Consider the following 20185-nt stretch of genomic DNA (forward strand, 5'->3'; position numbering starts at 1 on the left):
ATAATTTGGTATATCCTTATGAACAATTTGGTAGCCTTATGTACAGAAAAGGGGACTGTAGGAAGTAGAGCTATGTGGGTCTGAAAAAAAAAAGAGGAGATTATAATTTGATTACAGTTACTATAAGATATTACATCCCAAATAAATATAGGAATTTCAGTTCTGGTCTCCCTCACTCTGCTCTTTTGCTAGTCCCACAGCAAGACAATCCAGCTCCACAATCCATCTGAAAACCACCCAGCAGGGAGGCTTCTTCTGCACACACTTCTGGCTGCATAGGTTGTTGGACTTCCCTTTGTTAGCATTTCCATCCTTCGTTTTTGTCACTTGGGCGCAGTGTCCAGTGGATTTCTACAAGGCCTTGAAGTTCTTTCCAAATTTCACATCCTAGCTGTGAAGAGCTTGCAGGTACGAAGCCACAGTTGTACTGTGGCTAAAGACCACGCAGCTTTTGTCAACATAAAGCAGAGGGTGATATTAAGCTCTTTGCATCCACTATTAATGTCCAGCATATTACCTTACAAAATAAAAACAATTTCTGCAGTCTACAGACTCTTCCAGCTTTACATCATTTTTAAGGGGAAAGTCATAGAGATCAGTGGCTTTCTGCTCCAAATATCATATTGTTCCAATCTGCAGTCTTTCCAGTCAGAATCTGCATTCCTCTGAAGACCATATTATATATTTGAAAGACAATTAAAAACATTGGTGTAATTTAGTTCAGAGTAATTGCATATTTAGTGCATAGTAATTGCAGCAAGACAAAGAGTGTGTTAGAAAGGTGAGGCTTCCAATTCAATCGGAGCAGTTCAGACAAATACTAGAAAATCACATTCCTTTTATTTGTTCTTGAAATCTTGCTGCTGCATTGCAGCCACACACATTTTTTAATGAAGGGAAAGTGAAGAGTATAGTGAGTTATATGCAGGATTTAATTTTCTCATTTCACCAGGTCTGGGTCAAGATTACCACTACATAAAAACAGTGCAAAGTGATACATCATTCACAACTGAGAGATCTTGAAACAGTATATTTTTTATAACTTTATGATTCCAGATTTAAAGCAGAGAGGTAAATAGTAAATTAAAACAAATTCATTTACCATCTGTATTATTATCAATTCAACAAAAGTGCAAGCATAAACTCTAGCAGCTGCACTTAAACCTGCCAAAGTTTTGAGTGCTCATTAGAAAGTTATGAAGTATTTCAGCTTTCAGGAATCCATGCTAGGGGAGACATATCTAGGACAAGCTTGTCAAAAGCACTCATTCAATTTTTGAACAGAAAATTGAGCTAAAATGTGGGAAACTCCAAATTCTAATTAGTTTTAAGAGAGGGAGATTTAAGGTTGGTCTATAGGTCACTTAAACTGAAAGAATAAAGTCATTGAGTAAACAGACCAAGCTAAACACAGGTGAAATTCCTCCTGTAGCTCTATTCCTCCTGTAGCTATATTTCAATAGAAATATGCTTTTATCAGAATAATATGATTTTACCAAAAAAAGAAAGAAAAAAAAAGCCTTTGAAAACACCCTTGAAGATGCATATTAGGGAAGATTTCTTTTCATCTGCCTAAAGACCCCCATGCAGGGGACAGGTATGCAAACCAGGATTCACATTTCTGAGTTTTAAATAAATCAACCTGTTAAGAGTGATTCTCCTCTGACAGGAGGCCTAAACTACAGTTATTTACATGAAAATGTATACGTGAAAGGAGTATTTGTAAAAGCTCCTCAACTTGAGCACAGCAGCACCACCAGTTACAAATATCTGGCAGGGTTAAAAATACTTTATTATTTCAGTGTAATACTTTATTATTTCAGTCCCTTTACCTAGAAATTAGATAAATAGTTACAAAATGCTGTATTTGAAATAGATGTTATACATAGTTTGAAATAGATGTTATGCAAAGGTTTGTGACAAGGGCAAGATACTTTAGATTCTGGTGTAGAATTTAACCTTCCTGAAGACTGTATTAAGTGAAATCATCCAGTAGTCTGTTCTAGGAGCCTTTCTCTAGTGCAAGTGAAACGTCTAGGCTGGAAGGTTTGTACTTATGTATTCCAATTTCTGGCCAGCCTAGGTGTCTGCAGCAATCACTTCAGAATTTATTCCAGGTTCCAGATTTTGGAGTACTTTTATTTTCGTTTCTGTCCAAAAGTGATGAAGACTGTACCTGGTACCTGCTTCACCATTCCCCCATTTGCAATAATTCTCCACATTCCACAGAACTCGTTTGGGTACCAGAAACCCTGCCCTTAGTTTCAAGCGTCACTGAACACTAGCCTACTTTACATCTTCCTGTGGAGCCTGTTAATACTATTCTTGCTTTTGCATTGGAACTTCTATTGTCATAAAATCCTCAGCTAGTGTTACCTCTTGCCCAACTAACATTGATTCTGCCTGTCTTTTCAGCTCTGTTATGTCAGCACCTCCTTAACCCACCTGCACAGTTGGTTTATAGCATTGACTGAAGTTTCTTAACTTTACACGATTTTGCAAAACCAGAGGCCATTTTTTGGGGTGCTATGACCATGCTCTCTGGCCTTCTCCTCTTGGGTATCATCCAACTTCGCTTCATGAATCAATATATCTGCTTCATAGAAAAGCTTCATGGCTGCATTGTCAACCACCCCTGAGCAGTCCCCTAAAAATGCAAATTTTTCTTCCAGGAATAGGCTCTTCTAAGACATCTGCAGGAGAAATTGTTACTCCATTTTCTAGAACTACTGCTATATCATTCTTCAGTTTTCCATAGAGAGGACCTGGCTGAACTCCTGGTAAATAAAAGCAAAAGAACCGGTCAGTGCCATATGATCATTGTTGGGTTTCAAAGACCTCTTAAGAGCTGCACTACATGTAGAGCTGTCTCACTGAAAAAATACAGCCTCAGTACAAGTAGCAATTGACATTTCACATCCTTCATACCAACAAAAAGCTTGTAACTTTAACAGAAGGTGCTTTTGAAAAAAAAAAAGGTACGTTTTTCATATCAGAGTGAATAAAGTCAGGCAAAAACACTGCCATACCTTTCCCTGAAAGCCATGCTATGCTTTTTAAACCTTAACTTCTGAACTTGTTTGCTCTTCTTAGCATGAGAGTAGTCAGCAATGCTAATTGGCAGTAGCAAGACACACTGATTCGAACTGCTGCATTGGTATAATGCATTTAAATGTTTTTACTAGAAAATGGAATTAAAGTGAACTATGGAGAGATACACACAGCTCTAGTTTGCTAGAATATCTAGAAAGGAGGTCACAAAAAGGTTTCTGCTGCTAGTGAACCCAGTTTTATTACAATTGCTGAAAGTTGGAGTCAGCACTCAGCTTAAATTCATGCATTTAGACATCTGCTGCTTGCTGATGACTTCTCAGCATCTGAAGCTGCAACGTGAACACAACTGCTATTAGAACCTGCTCTTTTGGTATAAAAAGGCATCTAATGGTTCCTACAAGTGTAAAAAAGGCAGCTCTCATGCAAATGCAGCAAGAAGCAGTAAGACCGTAAGGGCATTCAGGAATAAGTTCCAAAAAATTCTGATCTCTGAACCATTCAATAATTTTAAAGAGAAGAAAAAGAAATTCAAAATAGTTACCAATTTCTTTCAGTTTTTGCACATTGAGTTTATCCACCCATGGCTTCTCTTCCACTGCAAAGCTAAAGGAAGGAATGTGGTGGAAGAGATGGAAGGCTTTGACTACGAACTGCTCATCATCCACCAGCAAGTATGAGTTTTCCACAGGATCCAGGTGGAGTATCCTCCCTTGGGCTTCCCCTGCAGATGCTTCATCCTTGTCCAGGGAAGAAAAATTTTTAAACTCTTCTGTAGGGCACCGGTCCCGTGTTGGTATGAGCTCATGAACAACGTAAGGAAACAGAAGCTGCAAGTGGGAGAGCTCCAGAATCCTCCACATGAAGCTTCATAGTCCTAACGGTCTGTAAATATCTACAGGTGGTTCGTTTGGAACAGGGCTACTTTGGAGGCTCAGGGTACACAGCAGACCAGGAAGTCCAAAAAAGTGGTCACCATGAAGATGAGTTATGAAAATCTTTGCAATTCTACCTATTGATAAGAACAACATGAAAAAAAAAAGGAGAACAAAGGAACACCATGACAACTTAGAAATTAATCACTTTTTGGCAAAAAGGAGAGAAAGAAATGAAAAGAAGGTGAGATATGAAAATAAAACACATGTTTAAGAACTAAATCCCAAGCCACTAAGTATATTTTTCCACTACAGGGATAACTTTCCACACAGGGCTTATTTTGACTTGCAAATGATTTGTCCCAAAAGACAGTTGAGACATAAGCTTTAGCTAATCCTAAGCAGAACGTGCTAAGAGCGCAGAGCTGGATCAGCTGGTGACATCTGCCACATTAAAATGCAGAGCAGTTCTGGAAAGTGGTTGCACGTTGATACATTACATGGAATCTGTGAACTAATGAGAAACATAAGGTGGATTTTGTGTTGTTCTGCTTTTGACATTAAGACACAAAATAATCGTAATTTCGAAAAAAAAAAAAAAAAAAAAACCTTTGGAGAGCCCCACAGTTCCTACCTAATCTGTTTCAAACAGATGAAAATTTTCACAATTTTCACTTAAAGATTTGTGCTTTCTATCTAGTCTGGATTTGTCTCATTCCAACTTCCAGACACTGAACGTGGTCCTTGTTAGATTAAAAAAAAAAAAAAACAAAAAAAAAACAGAATTTTCTCTTACTAAAGATGCATATACATTAATCTAGCTGCATCAGGCTCTTCAGTTAACTAACAGAGTTTCTTCTTCCTTGCTATATGGCATTTTCTCTACCCACTGAGTCTTTTGGCAGCTTTTCCTGCCTTCCTTTCCACAGAAGTCAAACTTAAACAAAAAAGAGACATCAAAATGAGATGCACTGTTCTAGGTAACAGCTTCATCTTGAGCTAACCAGCTTGTAATTGCCTAGATCACTTCAGGTGCTCCTTTCTACAAAGGGGAAACCCAATTTGACTTGCAGCCTCTTTAGTGCTGCCGTTTGTGAACCAAAAGATGTCAGGGAACCAAAGTCATCTTAATCAGGAATTAGGAGCAGGTAACTTATGTGTGAAAGCTAAGAAGCTCTTTAAAAGAATTAGTTAAAATTAGTACTTCAGTTTATTCATTTTGATATTTTTTCAGATGGTAGTTTCAGATTTTGGGGGAGCAGGAGGCTATTTCTGTGTTTATAATTGATATGCCAAGCTTAAAATTCATCTGTGAAAGTCAGAAGTGTGCTTGCTGCTGGAGACCGTAATGAATGAAAGCAAGGGAGGTTCCTACACTATTGCCTAAAATGAAAAAGCTAATAAGAAAACACACAGCTTTATTCAGAAATAGAATCAAATATCTATGAGCAGTAAGATTGGAGCTGTCTCTGGACAAATACAAACCGTGCAAGTTTAGGTCCATGGTCCATGTCTGAAACCACAAGGCCTAAAAAAAAATTAATTTGGGGCAGTTTGTTTCTAGAGCACAGTTCCCTGCACAGTTGAGGCATTTGGTCCAGATCCTCAGCAGGTTCTCCCCTCCTCCCAGCAGCTTCCTGCAGCACTGACCTGCTTTTAGGTAGCTTCTCATGAGCTACATCTGAGTCCCCTCGCCGTAGTCGAAGAGCCAGCACTGCCCTTCCCTGCAAAGCGCTATCGCCGACACGGCCTGCACGGGAAAGGGGTGGGCCAAGCCTGTTCCGAGGAAAGTGACCTCCATGGACATTCCAACTATGTCCCTTTGCCACCTGGAAGAGGCGTTTTAAGTTACTGCACATGCTTATTTTTCATAGAATCATAGAATGCTTAGGGTTGGAAGGGACCTCTAGAGATCTTCTAGTTCAACCCCCCTGCACACGCAGGGTCACCTAGAGCACGTGCCACAGGACTGCGTCCAAGCGGGTTTGGAAGATCTCCAGAGAAGGAGACTCCACAACCTCTCTGGGCAGCCTGTTCCAGTGCTCTGTCACCCTCACTGTTAAAAAATTTTTCCTTAAGTTCCTGTGGAACTTTTGGTGCTTCAGTTTGTGGCCATTACCTCTAGTTCTGTCAGTGGCCACCACTGAAAAGAGGCCAGCACCATCCTCCTCACTGCCTCCCTTGAGGTACTTGTAGACACTGATTAGATCCCCTCTCAGCCTTCTCTTCTCCAGGCTGAACAGGCCCAGCTCCCTCAGCCTCTCCTTGTAGGGCAGATGTTCCAGGCCCCTGATCATCCTTGTAGCCCTGCGCTGGACTCTCTCCAGCAGCTCCACATCCCTCTTGTACTGTGGAGCCCAGAACTGGACACAATACTCCAGATGCGGCCTCACCAGGGCTGAGTAGAGGGGCAGGATCACCTCCCTCGACCTGCTGGAGACGCTCTTCTTAATGCAGCCCAGGATCCCATTGGCCTTCTTGGCCATGAGGGCACACTGCTGCCTCATGGTCAACTTGTCGTCCACCATGACACCCAGGTCCCTCTCTGCAGAGCTGCTCTCCAGAAGGTCAGTCCCCAGCCTGTACTGGTGTCTAGGGTTATTCCCCCCCAGGTGCAGAACCTTGCACTTGGCCTTGTTGAATTGCATGAGGTTTTTCACCGCCCAGATGTCCAGTCTGTCCAGGTCCCTCTGGATGGTGGCGCAGCCCTCTGGGGTATCGGCTACTCCTCCCAGTTTCGTGTCATCAGCAAACTTGCTGAGGGAGCACTCTGTGCCTTCATCCAGGTCATTGATGAATAAACTGAACAGGACTGGACCAAGGACTGACCCCTGGGGGACCCCGCTAGCTATTTTTGCTGGGGAAGAAGCAGGTATCTTTGCTTTAAGTGCAGGCATCCTACTTTAGTGTGAGGATCAAATTCCCCTTCTTTAAAAAAAAAAAAGAAAAAAAATCAATGGAGCAGGACTTTGGGACAACACAATGTTTAAAAACAGCAGGTTTCCATTTTATGCAAATGGAAGGTTTGCAAACATGCACACCAAATGTTAGAGGTGACCTTTGTTCATCACCTAGGTATTAAAAAGCAGAACCAAACAATCAAACAAGAAACACTCCCCCTAACCATCTGGAAATACTCTAGTCTTTAAAACTGCTACTGTTTCTTTCTTCTCCACTTCTTTTAACCTTATTTTTTCCTGTTGTCCACTTGTAAGAGTGTTCCTTTAACCATTTTCCCCTCCCCAAAGACAGGCACTTTCCTCTTAAAAGCATTTCCAGCATGACTAATATCAAATTGCCCATGCTGGCATTTAAAAGTCATTAGTGGACTGCAGGAGGAGACAGCCCAACACAACGGAGGGGAAAGATTCACTTCCCTCGGAACAATTTAAGAGACCGCAAAAGGCAAGAGCCAATTGCCTTGGGAAAAGCATCTTGAGAACAAATGCTGTTTTACTCATCGGTGTAAAGTGAAAAATTAAATACTGCAAAATATTTATGTAGCCTAGAGGCTCTGTAATACATCAAGTGACACCTACTGTCACGGAAGGATCTATATAAGTAGTTGCCATACGTGAGCTGTTTATTTATTCGCTAAATCGTTTGCATAAGGAGCCCAACTCGTGTGCACAGGCAGGACAACGCTCTGGGCGCTGTGTTAGAAGCTCACGACTGTTTTTTAACTTGGCTGGATATATATGAGGCATATTTGCATTTCCTTTGGTGCTAAGTCCTCCGATACTTGGTCTCTACCTCATTTCCAGGTGCATTTCCACTTCATCTTAAACAGCCTCAGATACCTTCCAAGGGAAAGAGCCACCCAGCTGTTCAGTTATTTCTGTAGCGATTGCCATAGTTCCCACAGGATGGGGAAAGGGACCGTTCTCTTATTGACAGAATTTGAGACACATGGAGTTGCCACATGCGGGTACCCGACTTTGCAGGGGAGGCCGATGAGAAACATCCATCACACACCCAAGAGTCACAACAGACATTCTGCTTCCCTTACCAGAAAGGGAAGCAAACCCTCCATCCAGAAACGCTGCAAATTCACGTCGTTGGGTTGTTTTTTAGCTATTTAGCTTTTCCGAGCTACCCTGCATTGCACTGCCACCCGGCAGCAGCGGGGGAGAAGCAGCAGCCTCTGAACAGCGGCTTCAGTGTCCCTCGGGCTCCCTTCAGCCTCTGTGGGATCCCCTCCCCCCTGCTCCTTCAGCACCTCGCTCTGCTCCGGGCCTACCTCGCCCGGCGGCGGCTGAGGTGGAGTCCACGCCAGGCCCGGCCCCTCAGCGGCAGCTGCGCGGCCTTTCCTGCCCCTGCTCGTCCTCCTCAGCACCTTTTCGCTGCTTTTATTTATTCATTTGGCCTTTATTTTTTTTATTATTATTTTTTGGTGTGGGAGGAGGGAACACACCGACTCTGAACCGCCTCAAAGACACGCAGCCCCCTGTTTTATTTGTTGAGCACTCACAAGGTGTGGGATTTCTGAAGGCCAGTGGTCATGCTGTGAGCAAGCCAGAAGGGTGCCAGACCTAGATGAAAGGGCAGAAGGGCGCCAGGCCTAGATGAAAGGGTTGCTGACTAAGAGATAAGGAGTTCGGGCCGAGAGTCAGATAAGGAGTCAAAGAGTTGAGACAAGCAAGTAGAGGGGGACGGTCGTTAAATGTAAGGACGCGTGGACACTGCTAGTTAGCCTACCACACTGTACAGTCAGACACGTGGATGCGGGGTCTTAACCAATCATTGTAAAGAAGCGCTCGTGTGTTCGGGGAAGCCTTGCATATAAGTGTGCTTGGAACCCTGAATAAACTGGCACTGCTTGATCACATTGATCGTGTCCGTGGTGTCCGAGACCTCCGTGTCGACAACAAGGGACCAAAATGGGCTTAAACAGATTAAGGCAGGGTGAAGGGGAGGAGAAAGTGGCTAAAATGGGTAATTTCGTACCTATTTTGTACAGGCCAAGCACTACCCTTTTGGAATAAATAAAAGGAAATGTCATTTAGGCAAAGAGAATGCATTTTACTAAGAAAATAGAAGACCAGAACGCACATTTCAACAGTTACAATATTATAAAGGGAGAAAACAAAACAAAACAAAAAGCAGTTCACGTTTAAATACAATTGTAGTTTCAGCTGAGTCCCTCTAGATTAAGTCCCCCCTAGGCACGTTAGCCCGGAATTGCTCTCACAAGGCGGCAATAGAGTTACGTTGAATTGGGCAACATGGATGTGCTAGAGAGAAATGATTTTGCCATTTTATTTCCTGAAAAAACTGACAAACACACTCTGTTTGCATAATCTGAGAAGTATTTGCATTTTTGTTTTTATTAGCAAGGAGTTATTTAAAGGATGGCCAAAGCCAGAGGTACTTGGAGGGTTACCCTGAGTCCAGTGCCCATCTTGCACGCGTGGGACGTCGGCACTCAAGCTCTCGGCACAATGGCCAGTCCAACATCCAACCCAAGAGATGGCCAGTCCAACACCTGACCCAAGAGACGTTCTGATGTGTTTTTGCCATGGTCTGCCACCCTAGGCAGTACCAGGGAAGCTGAGGCTGAAAGCATGACGAGTTTTCTTTGTGTTTCACCAGGAACATCTGCAGGTTGACACCACGGTAACGTAGTATTTCAAGAGTAGGCAGGTAGGTCAAGGTAGATGCACACAAAATTAGATGTCCCATCACCAGAGGCAACTGAATTGTGTTAATCAAATTCTGCTGCAAACGGGTATAATTAGAGCTTTGCTCTAGATTTTCTCCTTGCTCCAGTATTTAACATAATACCAGTCCTTGCATATTATGCACATTTTGTTACAAACAGGACAGCACAGTGCTTTGTAACAGTGGTTGTCAACTTCAAAAAAATCCTAAAATGACAGGGGTTTTCTCCTTAAATTCAAGAGCAGCATTTTATAGCCAAGACAGAACTGAAACCCAAACTGTTTTGTTCTTACTGTCCCTCTCTGAAAGTTGGTGCATTACTTCATCTACAGCACAGAGATATCAACATCTGCACCTTGAATCATAGAATCATAGAATCATAGAATGCTTAGGGTTGGAAGGGACCTCTAGAGATCATCTAGTCCAACCCCCCTGCATACGCAGGGACACCTAAAGCACGTGGCACAGGACTGCATCCAAGCGGGTTTTGAAGATCTCCAGAGAAGGAGACTCCACAACCTCTCTGGGCAGCCTGTTCCAGTGCTCTGTCACCCTCACTGTTAAGAAATTTTTCCTTAAGTTCCTATGGAATTTTTGATGTTTCAGTTTCCGGCCATTTCCTCTAGTCCTATCAGTGGCCACCACTGAAAAGAGACCATCCCCGTCCTCTGCACTCCCTCCCTTGAGGTATTTATATACACTGATTAGATCCCCTCTCAGCCTTCTCTTCTCCAGGCTGAACAGGCCCAGCTCCCTCAGCCTCTCCTCATAGGGCAGATATTCCAGGCCCCTGATCATCCTTGTAGCCCTGCGCTGGACTCTCTCCAGCAGCTCCACATCCCTCTTGTACTGTGGAGCCCAGAACTGGACACAGTACTCCAGATGCGGCCTCACCAGGGCTGAGTAGAGGGGCAGGATCACCTCCCTCGACCTGCTAGAGATGCTCTTCTTAATGCAGCCCAGGATCCCATTGGCCTTCTTGGCCACGAGGGCACACTGCTGCCTCATGGTCAACTTGTCGTCCACCATGACACCCAGGTCTTTCTCCGCAGAGCTGCTCTCCACAAGCTCGGTCCCCAGCCTGTACTGGTGTCTGGGGTTATTCCTCCCCAGGTGCAGGACCTTGCACTTGGCCTTGTTGAATTGCATGAGGTTTTTCACCGCCCAGTTGTCCAGTCTGTCCAGGTCCCTCTGGATGGCAGCACAGCCCTCTGGGGTATCGGCTACTCCTCCCAGTTTGGTATCATCAGCAAACTTGCTGAGGGAGCACTCTGTGCCTTCATCCAGGTCATTGATGAATAAATTGAACAGGACTGGACCAAGGACTGACCCCTGGGGGACCCCACTAGCCACAGGCCTCCAACTAGACTCTGCACCGCTGATCACCACTCTCTGGGCCCTGCCATCCAGCCAGTTCCTAATCCATCTCACTGTCCACTCATCTATCCCACACTTCCGGAGCTTGCCCAGGAGGATGTTGTGAGGGACGGTGTCAAAAGCCTTGGTGAAGTCGAGATAGACGACATCCACCGCTCTCCCCTCGTCTATCCAGCCGGTCATTTCATCATAGAAGGCTATCAGGTTAGTCAGGCAAGATTTTCCCTTGGTGAATCCATGCTGACTACTCTTGAGCACCTTCTTGTCCTCCATGTGCCTGGAGACAACGGCCAGTATGAGCCGTTCCATCACTTTTCTGGGGACGGAGGTGAGGCTGACTGGCCTGTAGTTGCCTGGGTCCTCCTTCTTGCCTTTTTTGAAGACTGGCGTGACATTGGCCTTCTTCCAGTCTTCCGGCACCTCCCCCGTTCTCCAGGATCTTTCAAAGATGATGGAGAGCGGCTTAGCTATGGCATCTGCCAGCTCCCGCAGCACTCTGGGGTGCATCCCATCAGGGCCCATGGATTTGTGGGTATCGAGGTTCCTTAGGTGCTCTCTGACCCAATCTTCCTCTACCCAGGGCAAGTCTTCCTCTCCACCAGCTTCTTCTCTTGCCTCTAGGGCCTGGGGCTCTAAAGGGCTGCCCTTGGTAAACACCGAAGCAAAGAAGGCATTGAGCAACTCTGCTTTTTCTGTGTTATTTGTAACCAAGGTGCCCATCCCGTCCTCCAGCGGACCCACGTTTTCCCTGATCTTCCTTTTGCTGTTAATGTATTTGAAGAATTTTTTTTTGTTATTTTTAACGTCCCTTGCCAGCTTGCCTTCCAGACGTGCCTTAGCTTTCCTTGTCGCATCTCTGCACTCCCTGACTACGTTCCTGTATTTCTCCCAGGGGGCCTGTCCTTTTTTCCACATTCTGTATACCGCTGCCTTCTGCTTGAGCATTGCCACAAGCTCCCGGCTCATCCACGCAGGTCGCCTGCCCCCTCTGCCTCCCTTCCTACACACAGGGATGCACTGTTGCTGGACGTGGAGAAAGTGCCGCTTGAAAACTAACCAGCTCTCTTGGGCCCCCCTGCCTTCTAGAGCACTAGCCCATGGGATTCTACCGAGGAGGTCTCTGAAGAGGCTAAAGTTGGCCCTCCTGAAGTCCATCGTCGCAAGGCTACTTACAGCCCTGCCTCCTCCTCGTTGAATCCTGAACTCCACCAACTCATGGTCACTGCAGCCGAGGCTACCCCCCACCTTCACATCTCCTACTAGGCCCTCCCTATTTGATAGCACGAGGTCCAGTAGCCCACCTCTCCTCGTCGGCTCCTCCACAACCTGGGTCAAAAAGTTATCGTCGACGCTCTGCAGGAACCTCCAGGACTGCTTATGCCTGGCTGTGTTGTCCTCCCAGTTGATGTCGGGGTAGTTGAAGTCCCCCATGAGAACCAGGGCCTGTGACCGTGAGGCAACATCCAGCTGCCTATAGAAGGCCTCATCAACCTCCTCGTCTTGGTCAGGTGGCCGGTAGCAGACACCCACCACAGTGTCTCCCACATTAGCCTGCCCTCTAATCCTTACCCACAAGCTCTCAACTCGCTCATCCTCCACTCCCAGGTTGAGCTCCATGCATTCCAGTTGCTCTCTCACATAAAGAGCAACTCCACCACCTCGCCTTCCCAGCCTGTCCTTCCTAAAGAGCACATAGGAACATCGAGGAGGGCTGCAGCAAGCCCCAAACGAAAGAAAACTTGGTTTTTAATTAAATCCAGAGTCAGCTGAACTAAAATGCATAGTTGTAGCTGCGCAACACTACTGATCCCAATTCTCCTACATGAGTATTCACTAAATAGGGCTGCTAATGAAAAAACCCACAGGTAAATTGTGCCTGTCCCTTACTTACAGTTTCTATCAGGAGACACACACAGGATTACTTTAAGCCATCCTGCAAAACAGTGTGCTAGAAAAGACAGTACAGGGAACACATACAGCTACCGCAGGGACACCTGTTAAACATCGATCTGCATGTAAAGAATTGCTTCATTTTAAGCTTGGAAAACACAACATCATGAAACACCACCATTAACAAACACATCCAAGAACTTGGGTAGCAAGTCACGCTTTGGGTTATAAATGTATCAGACACTACATTTTATTAGTCTTCATCTCCATGGCAGCTGCTGGCACTCACAAATCTATGTAACATCTTAAACTCCATCAAGGGAGGCTGCACTCCCTGAGCTGCTTTCCTTTTTAAGGACCTTCCACTTCTCCTCACCTAGATGTCTCCATGTGTTGCTGCCCAAAGACCCAGTCCTGCTGCTGTGGATTTTAAGTGAGCAAGTCTTGGACCAACGCTGAAAAACAAAACTGAGCATCCTCAGCTCTAAGCAGTTTCTGATGCTTAGTATTTTTCTCCAAAGTACTCTGTACCTCCAGCCTAGTACCCTAACAGAAGAGACATGAAAGACATTTCTATGTCATTAGAGAACAAAAGTCACTAGGGCTGTGGGAAGAGCTACACCACTAGTCCTCATTTAGGTAAAAATTTGGGGAAAAAAAAAAAAAAAAAAAAAAGCTTAACTTATACTATGTAGTGTTACAAAATGCATCCTGATGAAAGTTTTTTGTCTTTGCGTGCTGCAAAAGAGAATTTTCCCTATTGATACATATTGATAAACACTTTTGATATAGCCTGCAAGGAAAAAATCAGAAAATCAGGTTAAGTAGAATATGAAAAGGGATACTGCAATTCCTTCCTATGTGGCAAGATGAGCAGTCAATTAATTAGTCAGTTAACTACCAATTAACAGTTAGCTAATTGATTCAAAGAATAATTAGATTTGAAGAGTTCATCAGATCTGAAGATGAATCCAGATACTTAAAAATATTCTGAAAAGAATGAATATTCTGAAGAGAGCAAAACACATGGAAGTTTGTGAGCTGACATGTTACCTGTTGCCAATGGAAAACAAGGGCTGTAGGTTGAAGGAAAAACCCTGCAGTGGCTCTGAAGCTGCAGGTGACAGTGGAACCTGACTACAGGACACAGATGCATGTGTAGATGAAGCCCAGCTGGGATCTCTCAGCTGGCAGTGCAGGGATGGATTAGGGACACAGTGAGGACCCTGCTGCTCCAGAGCTTGGGGACACCTACAGCTACATGGGCGGACGACTGTAGCCTTAGAGCTTCACGGTCAGTTAAAGGTAACAATAAAAACACATTTTTCCTCACCTCTGCAGTAGGATTTACATGAGAATTATCGAGTAAGGCTTACAAGTAGGAAGATCTGTGGGCCACCAGCTCCAAGCAATCCCTGCTGGCCTCTGCATGGGGAGAACAGGCAGCCCATGCCAGGAGAGCAGCGTTTCACAGAACAGGCATCATCCCCGACACCAGCCCCTGCCAAGTGTTTGTTTGGGAGCTTCCTCAGGGAACTGAAACCACTCCTGGCCAGAGCCAGACTCCTGGTGTGAGCAGGGAATATTACTCTTCCCAAGTACCAGATGTTTGAAACCTTGAATGCTGCCAGGGCCCCTGCATTATAAACGATGGCTGTGCTTACCAGCTGAAAAGAACAAAAAGTCAGACCGAAGCAAGGGCTGTAGATCTTTATTCTGTAAACAGGAGAGTTGTATTTACTGATTGCTTGCCCTGCCCCTGCAGCCAGGGCACAGCATGGGTGCATAGGATGTTATCTCTGTTACTCTTCCACACAAGCAGTATTTTGTCTGAAGCAGCGAGGAAGGCTGTGTTGCTCATAGGCTTTAACACGCGGACACAGAACCTCCCTGACATGCCATAAGAGCCTTTCAGGCCCTGCTTCAGCAAGAGGTGAATTTTCAGAAGGTAAAAAGGATTTGTAGACTAAATAAATATTTTTTTTTCCAATAAGATCACGTATTTAAATATACTAAAAACTAAGCATAGCAAAAATAGATGAATAAAGCATTCTTTGTAAAAATATTGTGTTTGTTTTTTTTTTTTTAATTTGTACTTATATATGTAAGTTGCAAACCACATAAATCACACAAGTTGGAAATGAAGCACCTAGAGCCGCACGAGAGAGCTTTTCACCAGTTTGAATAAATCATTTTTTCCCCACATTGCTGCTTTCTGTGTTTATATAATCAGGCTTCTTTCCTTGCTTAGTCAAAAACTTCCAGAAGTTTACTGTCCTTTTCTTTACATTAAAATCAGGGATTAAGCAATAAGCAAGAGACCATTTTTTAAGGGGGTGTAGATTCTGTATTTCCATTTCTATTTTGGTGCTATTTTACATACCTCCAAAGAAGCTGCATTTTCCAATATAAATGAGGCCACGGGACATACACTTGCCATGGGTAAATTCTGAGCAAGATTCACTTCATCTCTGCTTTAAGGCTTCAAGTTTGCTAATACACCCCCTTTAAAACTATATATATAGTTTTACTGGCCAAAAAATCCATATATATATATATATATAGATGGATAAAATCCATAAATTCCATATATATATATATATATGGACTAGTCAGAAAACAAACAACAAATATATATATATACACACACACCCTATAATACCCTATACGTACTGGCCAAAAAATCCTATATATAATTTCATCATCTTCACTTCTGTTCCTAACATGCCATTGTTTTTATGGAGTCTGGATTTACAGAAGTCATAGGCTGCAATTACAAAAAATTGTTGTTGCATGCTAATATAAAATAATGAAGGGCATTCAAAGCAGATATGAGCAAAGTGTAAAGCAAAGCACGCAGCGATACCTGTATCAATGGTGCAGGACTATCACTGCATGGAAAGGGAGCTAAATTTAAACTAGCCATTTTTATTTTCATACAAAATACCTGAGAATTTAAACCTGCAGAAGGAGAGGGGAGGATCAAGTGGTCAACTTCTAAGCATCAGATCTTTCAAGTTTTGTGTTCACTATGTTCAAATGAGCAGGACATTGAACTGAGCTCACAGGGCACATCTGAACCTCTGTACATGCACATGTCAGTATCTGCCTGCAGCACCTGGGGTTTGGCCTCGCCAGCTTGGGGGTAGTCTTTTGTTCAAAGTGGCAATTAAGCCCACGTAGGAGCCCTTCAAGTCAGTGGTATCATAAAAACACTAAATTCAAGTCCTTTTATGAAAGCAAAGTTATGCAAAGTAAAGGGCGAAAATTATCGTGATGATTTACGTAAAAAAGAGCCTTAAAAATAGACTAATGAAACCGAAGTCCTTTGGTACATCACCTTGGAGTCTACCACAGATCTCCCTCTAGAAGATTTCTGCAATTACTTCAGATTCTGTCTTGATACAATTTCTGCCACAACAGCACAGCTTTGTTTTTTCAAGTCAGTAAGTGATTAATATTTTTTCAGACTTTCCAAGGCTATATTTTAACTACTTCCTATCTCTCCTGACAGAAGATTTCACACAATGATGAGAATTCGGAACGCAGATACTGCTGCAGATCCCACATGTGCACACCACACTGCTCCTCAAAGCACATCCTGAAACACAGAGCAGCCAAGGAAGCAAGGAAGTCTGGACACGTGTGTCTTTAATCATCAGACAAAACAGCCCATTAGACTGTCAGATTTGTCCAAAGCTATCCTTATTTTTTTCTTGACAAATTCTTTTACGTTGTCACAAATAATGCAGCGTGACAACACCAAGAGAATCAGATAGAAGGCTGATTTATTAAAAGCAGAAGTGAATGATTCTGGAAATAAGCTGTGAGGAGAGAGCTGTAATTTGTTACAGTAAGCATGCAGCTAAAACATCATTATTGGAATTCTTTAGTGTGGTGAGGGCTCTAAGCTAGAAATACAACATTATCCAAATCCTTTTTGGAATGCTTTATCAGTTATGTGACGGATGCTATCACCCATATGGTGATAAATCTATATCAAATCAAAAACAAGGGAGGGAAAACAACAACAAAACAAGAGAAAGTCTCAAAAGTCACAATTTAAATTGGCCTGAAAAAGGGATCCCTGCAGAGTAGAAGATGCTGCTTGAGGAGTAACTCCTGGTGCCTCAGTGTACCTTGGACTCAGGCCAGTCGTACACATCTGGCATGAAGGACTCATATTCGTAGGTCCAAACTTTTGATCGGATGTAGCGGTTCTTGTCTGCAGGTTCGGGATAGTGGAATGCCATGTTGTTCATGTACAAAAATTCCATAACCTGAAAAGTTAAATCACAGAGAGAGTTTATGCCTTTCACCACACTGACGTAGCATTTGCGCTCCCCCTGGAAAACGTTTAGGACTCTTCAGGTTGGACAAAGATAAATACCAAAGTCTCTTTACAATTTCCAAACACCTTGTCAGGGATCCAGAAACTTAATTTCAAAAAAACAAAAGGAGCACAACTGTGACAAACAATTACTGCCAACCTGAAGCATCCAGCAACACCAACATTTTTATAAGTATTATTAATGGCACAAAGAGAGGTCTGGGTGTTTTGTGCCAAAGTATCTCGGGGCCAAGTATCATGCTGTACAACTGACTGAGTGAACACACACATAAAACATTTTTAGCACAGTTCACTTTTATGCTTTACACTCACCTTGACAGCGATATAAATGGAAACTTCCCTGATATTAGACAGTGGAGGATAGAGTCGTCCTTGTGCAAGTTCTTCATCAGTCAACTGTTCTGCCAGTGCCTGAATTAGAAAAACAAACAAGTTCCTATTTTCTGCATCCTGAACGGGATCAACAACATGCTGAGATGCGGGAGAGAAACAAGCTGCAGCATTTTTTTTACTATTAGATTTATCCCCAAACAGTAGAATAAGACACTTCTCAATATTCTCAAAGGGTGGCACTGCAATGTGTGCTTCTATCTGTAAATTCAGCTTGTAAGAGTTTAGCAGAAATGAGAGCCTATCCAGACACACCAGCACTGGAGTGTCCCCAAGTATCTCAGCCAGCTGTGGGACCCCGAGGGGACAACCAGGAGGAGGGCAGGCACGTTGACACTACCAGGACACAGGGAGGACACCTCTGCACAGGGACAAGCCTCATATTTGGATGCTCAGTTATGGATAAAAATATTAAATTTTTTACAGGAATTGGGCATTGCCCACAATTTTACTTGCAATTTTCTTGTTGGTTTGATCCTCTCCCACCACCTTGCCAGATGAAACAGAAAAATCACAGAGTTCCCAGCAAGATGTGAGACGTTTCAGAAGGCCTAGCACGTCATGCACTGTCACGTCTGAACCTAGAACCTGCTCTGCTCCCACACTTACCTTAGCAGCCTCTAGGAAAATCTCATCACTAATATGCCGAACACTGCTAAGGATCACAGCGAGAGCCACGCCTACAATAAAATTAGTGCCAATTAGGGCCATGTCATTCTAAAATACGGCCCTGCTGCAGAGAAGCTGACAGTCACCTGGAATGTTATTTATAAAAAGTCTTCCCACGGCTTTCTATGCCCATTCACAAGACTATTACCATGTATTACCATAATGGGTGGCCTTTCACAGGGAAGTTGGGAAAAGAAAAGAAGAGAAAGGGAAGGGGAAGGCAGGGAAATATCCCCAATCTCTTTTTTGTATCCTCACTTGCAGAGGTAACATGAGATGAATGTATTGACACTTACCTTCTCCTTCCCCCCAAAAAGCAGAGGAAATCGTGCAGCAGGAGCGAGACCTTTAATAACACACTCCTCTTTTGCTAAAATCCTCCAGCTCACTGTGTCCATGTCACATATGCAACCCCCCAAGTCTGGCACCCTGCCTTAACTGATTTTCTTTCATTTTTCTCCCCGAGTCTCATCTTTAGTTGAGCTTCTCAGTGCTGGGAACACATCTGTGTGCGGCTTCACTAATTGCCTAACGCAGATGCGAGCCCAATCAGAGGTGCTACTATAGCCTGGTCTTCAACACTAGCAGAACAGAATTATCGTTATTACCTGGGAAGATGTACGCATTGTTGCCCTGGCCTGGTTTGAAGACTTGTCCATCTTTCAAGGTCACCAGGTCGAAGGGGCTGCCGCTGGCAAACAGGCATCGGCCCTGTTGTGGGGAAAAAGCAGAATCACAGATTTTTGCCAGAGTGCGCTAAAATCAGGATGAAATACAGGGGTACCCGGGTCCTGCAGCTCCTCCTCAGCTCCATCACCAACTCAGCACAGTCCCCAAGTGCACAGGCCAATCGGGAACAGCAAAACAGCCCCTCAGATGCGACGGGGCCAGAGGCTGCCCACAATTCCTGGCTGACGCAGAGCCCTGCAATCCCGTAGGACACCGAGCAAACCCTCTCCTCCCAGCAGGGCGCACATCAGGACCCACCACCTCAAGCACTGCACAAAAAGAGCAGCGTGATGGCCACGTTCAAAAGGGGTCCAAAATACTGGTACAGTATAAAAGGTCACTTGTTTAGTGATGGTTTTTGGGAGGGTGAGGAGAAGACTACAATATCATACCCTGTGGGAGAAATGAAACCTCAGAGGAGGGAGTAATGCACTTCTCTTACTATTCTTTGGAAAATAATTTTTATCAGCATGAAATACTAAAACCAATCCAGAGTTTTGAATGTAAAATATATCCTCCACCTAAACAACTCTCTCCTCAAACAGCAAAACCCCTGTAAATGAAAAGAAAAAGTTAACTTCCTCTTGGATAGTGAAGATAATATTATTTCAAAATATTTAAGTTGAACACTGGACACACAAAATGCTCAGCCTGGCCACAGGCACCAGAGCCCAGTCCTGCTTTTGCAGGTGCCATCTAGTGGAAAAAAACAAAGAATGAGTAAAGGGAGGCTAGTGAGAGTATCTTTATTTCATTAGCAACTTCCCATCTTAGCTAAAATCTCAGACCAACCAGGATTAGGCTCTTTCTGAGGTCAGGAGACACATAGGGATGATATTTCTCATCATGAAGTGCCAAACTTTGTTAGTTAAAGTACAAAGTAAGCAAGGTTAGAGAGGATTTTTGCTGTATCTTGAAGGGAAGGATGTTATTACATTTTGAAGGGTGAGCTGTGGGTAAACAACTGGGTTGTAATGAGCACATTGGAGGACTGAAGAGCATTATAAAAACAAGCATTAGATATAGAAACAATTCTAAAAACACCCTTTCATTTACTGACCAGGAATATTTGCAACTGGTCCATGTGTACAACCAACAGTTAGTTCATGGAAAATCATGACAGAATGGACATAGGGACTCAGTACAGGAGAAAAAGCAAGGTCCTCTCCACTGGGCACAAGATACTGGAACT

General features: G+C 43.8%; 1 protein-coding gene and 1 pseudogene across 1 annotated transcript in view; both read right to left on the bottom strand.

The window, feature by feature from the left end:
• Positions 1-2147: 2147 nt before the first annotated feature.
• On the bottom strand, positions 2148-5733 carry LOC104565902 (zinc phosphodiesterase ELAC protein 1-like; annotated as a pseudogene).
• Positions 5734-16490: 10757 nt separating this feature from the next.
• LOC104565901 (NAD-dependent malic enzyme, mitochondrial) overlaps positions 16491-20185 on the bottom strand; it is a 38063-nt gene continuing 34368 nt past the window's right edge. Inside the window, exons 13-16 of the mRNA XM_088536314.1 lie at positions 18873-18975; positions 18205-18275; positions 17518-17616; positions 16491-17134 (exon numbers count right to left, since the gene is read on the bottom strand). Coding sequence (XP_088392440.1) covers positions 16985-17134; positions 17518-17616; positions 18205-18275; positions 18873-18975 — 423 coding nt within the window. The 3' untranslated portion in view covers positions 16491-16984. The remainder of the gene's footprint in view (positions 17135-17517; positions 17617-18204; positions 18276-18872; positions 18976-20185) is intronic.

This window comes from Tinamus guttatus, unplaced genomic scaffold (genome assembly GCF_059628265.1).
Source record: "Tinamus guttatus ecotype Peru unplaced genomic scaffold, ASM5962826v1 Tinamus_guttatus_pri_ptg000656l, whole genome shotgun sequence".
In the NCBI taxonomy this organism is placed as follows: Eukaryota; Metazoa; Chordata; class Aves; order Tinamiformes; family Tinamidae; genus Tinamus; species Tinamus guttatus.